The 12,814-nt window shown below is 41.5% G+C and overlaps 1 protein-coding gene and 1 long non-coding RNA gene across 2 annotated transcripts in view; one reads left to right on the top strand and one right to left on the bottom strand.

Annotated features, from left to right (window-relative positions):
- The first annotated feature begins 2 nt into the window (after positions 1 to 2).
- nup37 (nucleoporin 37) overlaps positions 3 to 12,814 on the top strand; it is a 29,800-nt gene continuing 16,988 nt past the window's right edge. Inside the window, exons 1-3 of the mRNA XM_085251243.1 lie at positions 3 to 145; positions 1,560 to 1,731; positions 1,812 to 1,933. Coding sequence (XP_085107369.1) covers positions 1,576 to 1,731; positions 1,812 to 1,933 — 278 coding nt within the window. The 5' untranslated portion in view covers positions 3 to 145; positions 1,560 to 1,575. The remainder of the gene's footprint in view (positions 146 to 1,559; positions 1,732 to 1,811; positions 1,934 to 12,814) is intronic.
- On the bottom strand, positions 7,162 to 8,361 carry LOC146555519 (uncharacterized). Its single transcript, XR_014889143.1, has 3 exons — positions 8,237 to 8,361; positions 7,501 to 7,582; positions 7,162 to 7,326 (listed from the first exon to the last, which is right to left on the bottom strand). It is a non-coding gene; the product is annotated as an uncharacterized LOC146555519 (long non-coding RNA).

The raw sequence follows: 12,814 nt of genomic DNA, 5'->3' as shown, positions 1-12,814 counted from the left end.
CCCAAAAATTTCTGTCGCCATAACTAATACCCAACCACCCTCTGACATTTCTACTCGATGGTACGTTCCGTGTCGTAATCGGAAGAAGATTGAAAACATCTCAAACGCGGGTAGCGTTTCGTTCAAGGGATTCATTGAAAATAAGGTAGTAAAGTCTATCAGTTACTGCTGTGTTCTGAGTTTAGATAGACCCTCACCAGTAAGGGTTAGCTACGACATTGCCAGGCTGCGGTTTGACTGGTAAAAACGACAAGCAGTGCTTCCGCATTTAAACCAGCAGCACGTTTTGCTTCTAGACTGGTGACATGCTACCATTATTATTATTCTTCCACAAAAGCCACACTAGTTTAGCTGAGATATCATATTCACCTAGTTTTCCTTTACAGAAATAACATGAAAATAAACGACCTTGTTGCAACTTAGCGAGAAAAAACTTAACTCATAAGCAGTAATACAATTTTAAGCACTGTCTGCATTTGTACTAAGTTTAAAAAGGGGGGGGACTCTGTGTGTATATTAACTGCGCCGAATCTAATGTTGATCAATGTAGTTTGGTAAAACATAGTCCAGCTGCGTCCTACTTGCTGTGCATGAGTCTGTAACTACTGGGATATGAAAAACAAGAAAGTCTTTGATTGACGTTTGGTTTTTAGGATCCTTAGCAACTGTAACCCTGCAGACTTTTTTTCCTTTTTTTTTATTGAACATAAGCAAAAATACTGATTTAGTTTAGTTAAGTTTAACTTTATTTTTTATCTGCAAGATACAAAAGAGGGTTTATAAATCCCCAACTAGTGTAGTTAACAAAAACTAAGATAAAAGTAGGCCTGAAAACAATTTTAGTTGACTGAAATAAAATCCAGTCTAGACTTTTTAAAAATATACATTCAATAAGTTCCTGGAAATTTTCTTGATATAATGGCATCAGTTGCAGCAGATTTGTGTGTTGTACCTCCATGATGTACAGCTACAACAAGTGGTTGTAGCTCAGGTGGTAGAGTATGTAGGTATGATGTATGAATGTGTGTGAATGTTAGAAAGATAGATGTAGAAACAAGTGCTTGTTTGAATGGGTGAATGATGCATGTTGTATAAAGAGCTTTGACTGCTCTAGTAGAGTAGAAAAACGCTATATAATAACAACTCCATTTACCACATCTAAGGTGCTCAAACACTTAACAGAACTGACTGATTTTAAGACATTACAATTAACACAACATTTATTTTGTGCCTGAGTATTTTGTGCCTTTTCATTAGAAGCCCATTGATTTACCTTTAAGCGTTAAGACAAACCTAATGTTATTTATCCTAAAAGTTGGGAACCTGTTTAGTTAATCAGTTAAAAATCAAGTTAAACACAACCTTTAACAAAATAGCTTAATATCATCATATATGTAGTGTTGAGACTTTTAATTATCACATTTATCATGACTACTGGTACATTTACCGATAATAATCTGATCAATGAACTGATGTTCTTGTTTAAAAGTGGTTTTAAACAACAGGTATTGATGATCATCCTAATCATTTCCTATCGGTTATCCTTCTGATTCTTTCAGTGGAAGTACGCGCGACATGCAGGAGGACTCAAGCCACAGTCCCAGCTACACCGTACCATGTGACGACTTTGTTCATGTGGTGGAGTTCAGTCCCTTCAGCTCCGGTACCCCGGCATCTCTCCTGGCCTATGGTGGAAACCAGTACGTGGTGGTGGGCACCTGCCTCTTCCAGGTTAGAGATACAGTCTCACGTGTTTTGGTTCACTGAGTGCACATCTGTTTCCTTCTCTGAATGCAACTTTGCTCCTACAGGAGGAGGATGTGGAGGTCGAGGGAGTTGAATTCAATGTTCTTCGAGCTTTTCACCATGAACTGCGTGTCGACGCTCTAGCCTGGAGCCCCGAGTCTCGGCTGGACAGGATACCCACTATCAGGTACTAGGCCACTTGCATTCCACGTGCTTTGGCCTTCTTCTGTTTTTTTTTTTGTTTTGTTTTTTTATATCCAAATCAAGTCTTTTTATTAACATCGTTCACTTTGTAGCTCGGTGGCTTGTTTAAAACTCTTCATGTAAGCGCTTTCTGAAACATGAATGAAGACACCCATGTTCAGCTTCGGGAGCTGAAGACATTCAAAACATGGGTGGTCACTTTTGAGCTTGATTGAAGTTTCTCATCTGATGTTTCTGGTTTTCGCTGGGTTAAATCAACTGCCCCCTGCTAGGGCTGGGCGATATGGCCTAAAATTTATATCGCGATATAATTTCAAGCATGTGCGGTAACGATATATATCACGATATATTCTTTTCTTCTGTATAACGTATTTTCCACACTATAAGGCACACTTAAAATCCTTTAATTTTCTCAAAAATCGAGAGCGTGCCTTATGTATGAATTCTGGTTGTGCTTACCAATGGCGTGTCCAGCGGGGTGGCCTGGGGGGGCACAGGCCACCCCCCAAACCAGACTGGCCACCCCAGGTGCCACCCCAAAGGCAAAACAATAAAATTCAATCAAATATCAAATGTCCGATTATGTTTTCACGGTGACGCTCAGATATCCAAGTGTAAGTGAATGCAGCATCGCTTCTGCGCTATGCGCATCACGTTAGCAAAGGTAGGAGAGCCAGGCGCGAAAGACGGCACTGCAGGAAACAATTTTTCGGTGAAAGAAAATGAGGACAGAATAAATGTCCCGGTAAGTAATATCAAGTTTGTTGAGTTTAGTAAACTTCGGTGAAATTAGAATACGAAGGAAAAAAATAACACTTAAAGAATTATTGCAGCCGTGGAATATTTCAGACAGTATGCTACTGAGGGCAGCTAACATAAGAGTTATAAGATATAATCTAAGTCGTAACATTGCTGTATGGAGCTGCAAATTTGGTTGCAGGTTAACATAGCTGGACTGGCCATCGGGCATATCCCCAGTGACTTATTTTTTATTTTTTTTGTAATGGCATGAACAATGAGAGGTGGTGGATTGGCCAGATGCAGGTCGATGTGTAGAAATAACTCAGGTGTTTGGTGGTGGCTATGGCGGGGCTTCCACAGAGGCAACAGGTGGATGAGGGAAGGGGAGGCAGGAGGAGAGACCCGAAGCAGCCACCAGTCCGAGTGTCAGGTGAACTGAACTTCATGTAAGAAGTTATGACCTGCAGTCTATCTGGGTCAGATATAAACCAAGTTTAGGTGGAGTTTATTTTCATGTTGCTGACTTTTTACTGTCAGTTGCAATAACTCGTACTGCGTTCTAGCCAGCTTGACGGAGTTTTTATACAGCTGGGTGGGTGCTATGATGTTACTGATAGTGAACTTTATTTTATTTATAAGGTTAGTTAGTAGAGTTGCCAACGGCTCCTTAAAAATGGAATGGTCCCTCAATCAGAGAAAATATTACACGTTTCGTATTGAGCTGAGAAGAGACGCAGTTTGTCCCGAACTTTAGCTAGAATGGAAAAAAGACACAAAGCTGGATTTATTCTGTCTTTATGCTGCACAGCTGCCTCTTCTCTCATTCTCTCCCCCTCCCTCTCCTGTTGCTACTTCAATCATGAAACTGATCAATGATCAGCTGATCGGCTTTTCTCTCTTGTTTGTTTATCGCCCACTTTGCGCCAGAAAGAGGAAACCAGCAGATATTGCGCTAAACAACAGCAGCACGTTTAAGCTTGATCAGCTGTTGTTAGAATGTATTTAATATTAATTTCTAGTATCAGCTGATGTTTGCTGGAGCCACAGCTGTAAAGCTGCTGGTCATGATGTCTGTTTAGATATGTGGTGAGAGGGAAACATGAAGATGAAACCAGGAGATGTCCTTACTGAATCATCAGAGCTGAACAGGTGATGGAGAAACAGGTTTACCTTTTAGGTGACATGAATGAGTTGAAGTTATCAACTGTTTCTGAGAGATAAATAACACCAGGATCCTTTTTTATGTAGCTGACAGCTGGTAACTGTGCAGGGGCGGGTCTAGCAAAGTTTTGCCAGGGGGCCAGGTAGGGAATTAACAGGGAAAGGGGGGCACAAAGAAATACTTTTCTTTCTTATTCTCATTTAAAATACCTAGTTTTTATTAAATAATTATCTAAATCTTACAACCAAAGTTTTTATCTGACGTAAAATGTATAGAAATCATACATATACCAACAAGACTGTACATCACTGTCACAACAGCATTTGTTTTCATTCAAAGTTTTTATGGCTTTACTACCTGGTGGGTCGGTCTGTAGTAAAAATGCCCAATTTTTTTGTCCCAGTCCAGCCCTGCAGGTTAATACTGGCAGTGTCACCATGCCAGCTGACTGTATTTCATCATCAGCCAGTGTTGTTCTTTATCAATATTACCAAAGTTTACCATAAGGCAGCATAGAAAGTATTTACTTGCTTTCAGGTTTTATTCAAATGTTAGTCTTTTCATTTGTTTCCCCACTTTTTTCCTGTTTCAAAATCAAACACCAGTTTGTGAGAAGATTATCTTCTTTTTTTTTAACAGGCAGATAAAGTTTTGCATTGGCATTGGCTAATTTGTCAATTGTTTGTTACAAATGTTCGTATTTTAATTTTCAAAAATGTTTTTGCCCAAAACATATGTGCAGTATATGTCAGTAAAAATACTATGCAAATATTGCTGTCCTTGAATGCTGAGTAAACACTGACAAAGCACTGATTGTATCTCTTGTACTTTATCAACGCAGTATCTAAAAACTTTGCACCGTAGTGGTTAAAATCTCATTCTAATAAGAGTTAAAAGTGCATTTGGTTATTAGGTTTATAGGATTATTGAATTATGGTTAAGGGTTGGTAGAATTTTTTTTTTTTAAACATTATCTGCCAATTAAATCTGCCACCCTTCTCCAAATCTGTGCCCCTACCTGGCCCCCCCAACAAAAATTTTCTAGACACGCCACTGGTGCTTACTGACCTCGAACCGATTTCTGCGTGCAGAAATCTGTTAAAAAATGTTTAGTACAACTTTGGTAAGCCGCACTGCTTGATGGATTGTCAGAGCATTATGGCTGCCGTAGTGAGGAGCTTCGCGGAGTAATCTGGGTCCAAAACTCCATCCACTTCAGGTCCCAAAGTCAAACGAACACTAACGGTGTGTTCACACCAAACGCGATAGACGCGAACGAAAACGCCCCAAACGCCCCTAATTTGACGCGTGCACATTCGCACCTCGACGCGTGTCCAAGAAAAATCCATCGCGCCTCAAAATTGCATACTTTGACGCGCGTGAACCGGAAATGTGGGAGGAAGTTGTGCCAGACCGGTATCTTTGCTAGATGGCAGCTGTCGAGCTAGCGCTTGAAGAGAGAGTCTCCCTTCTCTATTTACTGTGGAGAGCAGAGCAGCGGCGTTAAGGACGTCCTCGCCGTACCTGGGTCCATCAGGTCCTCCAGACGCGTGAGCAGTTTGGTGAGTTTCACCACTTGCTTCAGGAGCTGCGCCTGGATGAGGCGATGACAGCGATATCGCCGTCTTTCCCTCGCCCAGTTTGAGGACCTGCGACCCGCGCTGGTCCAAGCATCGCCCGCCTAGACACCAACTACAGGCGCTCAATCCCACCTGCAGAGCGCCTGTCCGTCTGCCTGAGGTTAGTAAAAGTGTTTAATACGGTAGTCCTTTATTGATACCTGTGCTAATATGCTAAACTATCGTTTATAGACTGCTAACATGGATGTGCTATGCTATCAATGAATGCCGTTGGTGTTTACTGATAGCAAACTGTGGTATGGAGACGACTGTTTATAATATTTTTAGTGATACTCAGTTCTTATCAAGTCCTGATTTAATTCAATTTATGCTGTTATCAGTGTTTGCATTGATAGCATGGCTGTGGTGTCATACGTATGCGCTCGGTGTTTGCTGATATCAAACTGTAGCATTAGGACCACTGTGGGTTAATCTTTGTAGTGATACTCACTCCTTTTTTTATTTAGACCTGGTTTAATTCTGGTATAGTTGAATATTTGTATATAATCCCTGCAGCTGTCAGACTCTATAACAGGGGTCACCAGCCTTTATTAAAACTGAGAGTTAGATAAAACTGAACAGTTTGGTTCATCTTTAGTTGCATGGTTCCATCTTGATAAGCTGTCTTATCACAGATTTATTTTTCAAAAATATTAATGATATAAGCAAGGAAAGGGCTACATGTCAACATACAACTCTTTATTTCTATTAATGTCTTACTTCATTCCTACCTGATTGACATGTTTAGGAATTATGAGTGATTGGCTCACTGTAGTTGTGAAAGTTGCTACCAATCAAATTATGATATGTTAAAGTTAAAACAAAACAACTGTTTTAGATATTATCTAATATACATTTTGTAATTATCCTTATAATTACAAAATGTTTTATGTAAGATTCATGTTTTGTGATTTAAATCTGACATCACAAAAGTATTTTGGAATTTGAATAATGTATTTTGTAACTGCAGTACACATAATACTGATTTTGAACAATTTTGTCCAGGTTCCTTGTCACCGGGGACTCCTTCCAAGCGTTCAGTTACAGAGTCGGTGTGTCAGATCACCCCCCAGGTAGCGACGGCCATCTGGGACTGTCTAGTGGACAACTTCATGGCTGTGCCTTCACCTGGAGACTGGCGGTCCATCACAGAGGGATTCCAGGAGTGCTGAAACTTCCCTCTGTGCTGTGCAGCTCTGGATGGGAAGCACGTCCAGACAAAGGCACCCCATATATCATATAGGAGACACAGACATTGATATACACTAAATATTTATTTCATTTCTTTTTTTGTGGTGCCCAAATTTATGCACCTGCTTGATTTTGTTTAAAAAATTATTGCACACTTTTTGTAAATCCAGTAAACTTCTTTTCACTTCTCAAATATCACTGTGTGAGTCTCCTGTATGATATTTAACTGACATTTTTTATTGTAACAACCAACGATTTATACAGGAAAATAATGGCTATTAACAAGGTTGCCCAAACTTCTGCATCCCACTGTATTAGTATATTTTGTCATTAGTATAATATGAAATAAATTCTACATGTGTCAAGTCGTGTGCCAACGTTTGCTGTGTAGTAGAACTAGAGACATTTGTCATTATAAAAATTTATTTGAAACAATATTAAAATTCTCGAACAGAAAAACATTAAACATAAATATATAAAATATAAGTATTTACAGAGAGACAGGAATAAAAAGGACCCAGCTGCTCTCCAGAGCAGGAACAAGGCTGAGGAGGAAATGCTCCATTGGAGACTGGTGTGGCCTCTTCAGGGACTCCAGGATGGCCAGCTCCACCGCCGATGGACCGTCCCTCATCTGCCTCGGAGCCGTCCTCCTCTGTGGGCCTGTAAAACAGCACAAAACACAAAGAAATGAGAAGGCTGCTACTAGATTTTAATTTCAACATTGAAAACAAAAACAAAAAACAGGATATAATCAGATTAGTTGTAGATATTTAGTAAAGGTGATCACAAGGGAATCCAACCGAGTAAAAAGCTATCAGTGCTTGCTGTACATACCTGTGGGTGCAGCAGCAGGAGCTCAGGGACTGGGGAGCCAGGAGAAGCAACAGGGGATGCTCTGCTGCAGAATCAGTTGTCTCTATCAATACAGTATTAAATGTTAACAGGTTGAATATAATAATCAGAGAAAGTATATACAGTGGTCCATCATTTATTGCAGCAGGGGTTCTCAGAAACACTAGGCCCTGGCCACGCACTTCGTACACTGTTTTCCCCACACACATGAACATTGGTCACAGTTCTCACAATTGATTCTCAAAGTGCAAACCTTTGTAGATTGCAAAACGTAAAAGTATTATTATGCCGCGTTTTGTCTTCATCTGCCTGCCACTTTCGTGCGCCTTTTTCCCTTGCGGTGCAGGTGTCTATTTCCGAATGAGGGTCACAGTTATGGGTGTTTTTGTGCGGTTTTTTTTTTCTATTGGACGTGATGGTTATCAAAACCAAACATGATAAATTTGCCACGCGCAGGAGACACGGCACGGAGGAGATTTGTCAATCAGGCTGCAGAATGCAATGCTGTACTGTGCAATAAAAAAATCAGCGAAAAAGCGAGGCAGTGACGGATGAACAGCGGGACCACTGTGTGCTGTTTATTAATAAACAAAATATATTCCTATATGACAACATGCATAAAAGCAGAACGGTATTTGTACGTCCATGGGAAAATAGCGGTGGCTTGCTAGCTTGCCAGGTCAGTGAAAACTTTCAAAAGAGAAATGAATGAACTTACCAGGTTGCCCGATCTCTTCACATATCTTCCTCCAAGCTCTGTCCTTTATATTCCTGTCTCGGTACAGAAAGCAGCTGGTGTCGTACAGCTCTGGGTTGTTTGCAACAGCATTGATTAGCCTTCCCCTCCACTGAAGAATGAAGGGCTTTTGGCTGGATCTGCCCCTTTGACCTAGGTCACAGCCACGTCACCAGGCTCCTGATTGGTTGTCGCGGCGCAACTTGACGCTGGAGTTCAGATTTTTCCAACTCCAGCGGTAGATGCGAAACGCGCGTATGCACAAAATGCAACACAAAAACTCAGGCGCGTGTTTTTTTTTCGCAAGTCAAACGCCTGAAACGCGCTACACTGACGCGCGTTTCAGGCGTTTTGGCCTTTTCACGACACAAATCTGCTTCCGAATTCAACATTAATGAATCAATGTTACGGAAGTGGAGGAAGGGCAGTTTTTGGCTTTCCCCATATTTCAAAAGTGCTTCATCTCTTTGCTGTGACATGGTTGTAGCCGCTACGATGCTTTCTACCAAAACAGGCGCAGCTTGATGACATCATCATCATGCGCTATCGCAATAGCGCATATAGTCAAAGCCAAATTTATATCGTTTCCATCATATATCGTTTATATCGCCCACCCCTACCCCCAGCGTAACCCTTTTTGTGTATGCTGTGTATGCTAGCACAGCGGTCTCCAACCTTTTTTGCACCACGGACCGGTTTATGCCCGACAATATTTTCACGGACCGGCCTTTAAGGTGTCACGGATAAATACAACAAAATAAAACTAGTACCGGTACCAAAATAAAGAAGATTTATTCATAACACACGTGAAAACACCAAGGAAAACCGAGTTAACGATACAAACGATAACAAAATAACGCTGAAAACCGATAAAAACCCTGAAAACTATACATTTCACACCTGAGCCTCAACTTTCGCGGCCCGGTACCAAACAACTCACGGACCGGTACCGGTCCGAGGCCTGGGGGTTGGGGACCGGTGTGCTAGCAGATTCCTGCAGTTGCCTGTAGGTTTTCATGTGATATGACCACCAGCTCCAGTGGTTCCTTAGGTTGTTTAGGTTGCCACAGTTGCCTGTAGTTTTCCATATAGGTCTGCGAATGCTTGCCAACTACTAGGTGAGTGACTGTAAAATTAAACAAAATGTAATGCAAACTGGAAATAGAAAAAGTTCAGCAATGTTATTTATTAACCGGTTGGAATATATACACAATCTTACCCAAGCAACAGATGGTTGACAGTGTCTAAGCCAATGTAACTGATGCCTTATTAGCAAAAGGCATTTGGTTGGACATTTGTAGCTCATCTGTAGGTCATGGGCCTCTTGTTACGTGAGAGGTCATGATGAGGCAGGATTAGAAGGTCTCCAGCCAACTTTCACTTCCACATTAGACATTTACGTCTTTTAACATAACAGGGTCACTGTTGTAAACACAGTTTTTGGGACCAGAGAAGAGACATTTGCAGAGAAAGCACACCAGCATCACTGCCTCTTGCTGTCACACTGCAGATGCAGATGCCAGGATGTGAGCAAAGTTGTTTCAGGTGGCTTTGGACAGGAGGGAAGTAGCCCAAGCAAAGATTGTTAGAAAGCAAGAGTTTTCGCCTGAGGCGGTGGATGGGAAGGTTTCGTGGTCCCCCTGGAGGTGTTTAGCCTTTCTGTAATTGAAAAGGAAAAGCAGCTGGCCTTCTGTGGTTTACTCCACAGGACCCTTGAGCCAGCCCTGTGACGTGCGCACTTGTTATTGCGCTGATGACTACCCACTCAGGTTCCATCCCTCCCTTCAGGCTGCACGTAGCTGTGCCTTCCAGGAAAAGTACAACGTTCTCACGGGTTTGCCTCAAGTGGGGGCCCAGAGAGAGTAACAGAGAGGGGAGAAGAGGGGCCTCAAGCTGCCACCACAGCAGCTTATAATGAGAACAAGCCTGGAGACTATTAAAACCACAGACTTCAACTGAACACACACATTTTTCAGCCTTGCCTGTCATTTACTATATACAGTGGACAACATGCTGGCCTTTATCAGAGAGTTAAAGGCACAAAGAGAAGATGGGCAGAGGGACATGAGAATGACATGACAACAAAGACCCCCAACCAGGCTCAAACCAGAGAAGCTAAAGTTCATGTTTGTGGCATTTTACCCTCAGATGCCCTCAGGGATGATTGCAGCTTGGATCACTAGGCAACCAGAAACAGACATGCATCAGTAAATTACATGCTAATATATTCTGTAGTTTGCACAGAACATATTTTAAAACTTCAGCTTGGCATCCTAGTTTGCTGCATGCATGGGTATATTTGCAAGGATGTATTCTTTTTATTAAATGTATTTTCTAAATTTATTTTCAGCAAATAATAGAAGTACTTTGACAAATAAATAACTGATGGATATTGTATTATCCTATAATTCCAACTAGGGCTGGGCTATATCATACCGTTCACGGTAATACCGGTGTAATGTTGGGCAATGATAAGAAAATGAAATATCGCGATAGGATATGGGTAAAACGCGCATGCACAGTGCCTTTGTTTGCATACGCACATGGCTGCGACGCAGAATGAGAAGAGCGAAAGTGGATCGTTAAATGAAACGGATGAACCAGAATTGGTTTGTAAAAATGCTGCAACTTCAGTGGTGTAGAACTGGTTTAGCTTTCATCCGTCAGATATACAACAAAGCACTATTTTTGGTAGCGCATGCTAGCGGGCCGTCGTTATTACCGTGTTTTTTGGGAGATACGGCGCACTTAAAATCAATCCTTTGATCTTTCTGAAAGTCGACAGTGTCCCTTTTAATCCCGTGTGCCTTATGTATGAATTCTGGTTGTGTTTACTGACCTCGAAACGATTTTATGTGGTACACGGCGCTCGAAAATCTGTCAAATGTTTCAGTACGACTTTGCTAAGCTACGAACCCGCACCGCTTGATGTATTGTCGGAGCATTATGGCTATAGTAGGCAGGTGCCTCGCTGAGTGAAACACATACAATATTACCATATTGTATGTGTTTATAACCTCTTTTAAGTTTTGTGGATATTATACATGGTTATGCTGAGGATATGTCGGCCAATTTCCACTGGAAATGCCTTTTGGTTAAACTGTCAGCAAGGATTTGCATTTGCACTTTAAATTTTTTATATAACTTTAATGCATTTAAAAAGCTGCTTGTGTAAGTGCAAAATACATTGATGTTTTTTGGGGTTTTTTGCACTAATAAAGTTGAGGAGTTGTAAAGTATTTTATCTAGTGTCAATTATATCATCAGTTATATCGTTATCGCAAATTTTCAAATGTATATCGTGATAGATATTTTTGGTCATATTGCCCTGCTCTAATTCCAACTCTACTATCTTGGGGTCTATCTGGTAATCTTCTACTCAGGAGCTTTCATTGTTTCACAAAGAGTTATTATAGTTTTGTATTTTGTGATTGGTTTTTATTAGTATTTTATCCTGACATTTTATTTACGTTTGGTTTAATTCAGCCTCGCTTTGTCAGATAAAAAAACTAAACCACAGTTCTTACTCCTCCACATCAAAAGTAGGCAGCTAAGGTGGTTCAAACATATCTTACCAGAAGGAGGTCAGGGGGCAGACACATGACACGCTGGAGAGATTTTATCTCTGATCTTGGAATGGCTCGGTGTTCCTATGGAAACTTTGCAGGAGGTGGTTGGGAAGAGTGAGGTTTGGACATCGCTGCTGCCCAAACGACCTGAACCAGGTTAGGCAGGATAAGTTGCAGTGTTGGTAATGTAAGAAGAGACTCAATAGCATTAAAATGGGGGGAGTCTAAGAAGAGGCATGGTCTGATATCCTGCGTTGGTTTTGTTCCTCGAACACCAAGGTTAACATTGTGATATGATGTTATCACTTTGCGATGTATTGTTTTGGTGTTATTGACACACCATCACACCGCACACCAAACCCTAACCATGTCCCTAACAGCCATGTTTTTATTTTTTGTTTTTTTGTTTTTTTTTTACATTTTCTTTTTCCTGAGTGGACATTGGCAATTTTTTTTCCATGTCACAGAACTAATAACATTGTGATTGACCAAGATTAATTGTGATGATTCAGGAAGAACGCCAACATGGGGGATATCAAATACACCCAAGGCAGAGAAGCCCAGACCTCCCTGACCACGTCTTTCAGCTCTTCTGGGGGAACACCAAGGTGTTCTCAAGCCAGCCAGGAGATGCGATCTCTCTCTCTCTCTGACGACATAGCTCCTGGAATCACTGGGACGCTCGGGTCAGACCACTGGGCTTGCACCCATAACTACTGTCTGACTTACTGGACCCATGTGGTGCTTCTTGTGCGTTGCAGACCCACAGAAGGCCAGGTCCATATTTTGTCTTTGGCCTGCATCCAACTGGCCCTCATAGGCTAAGGCCCGGCTACCAGGCACTCTTTCTTGGACCCCTCTCCCCGGGCTTGATTCCAGGGGGCCCTGGTAACCCTATCCTGAGCAAAGCAAACTGGCTCCTTGTTCTCTTGTTCATAAGGGTCGTCTGAATCACTCTTTGTCTGGTCTCTTGCCCAGGACCAATTTGCCT

The sequence above is a fragment of the Mchenga conophoros genome, linkage group LG17 (genome assembly GCF_057382185.1).
Source record: "Mchenga conophoros isolate Kocher_MC1m ecotype Shallow Benthic linkage group LG17, M_conophoros_male_GT1.1, whole genome shotgun sequence".
NCBI classification, from domain to species: Eukaryota; Metazoa; Chordata; class Actinopteri; order Cichliformes; family Cichlidae; genus Mchenga; species Mchenga conophoros.
This window is presented reverse-complemented; position numbering and strand designations above follow the sequence as displayed.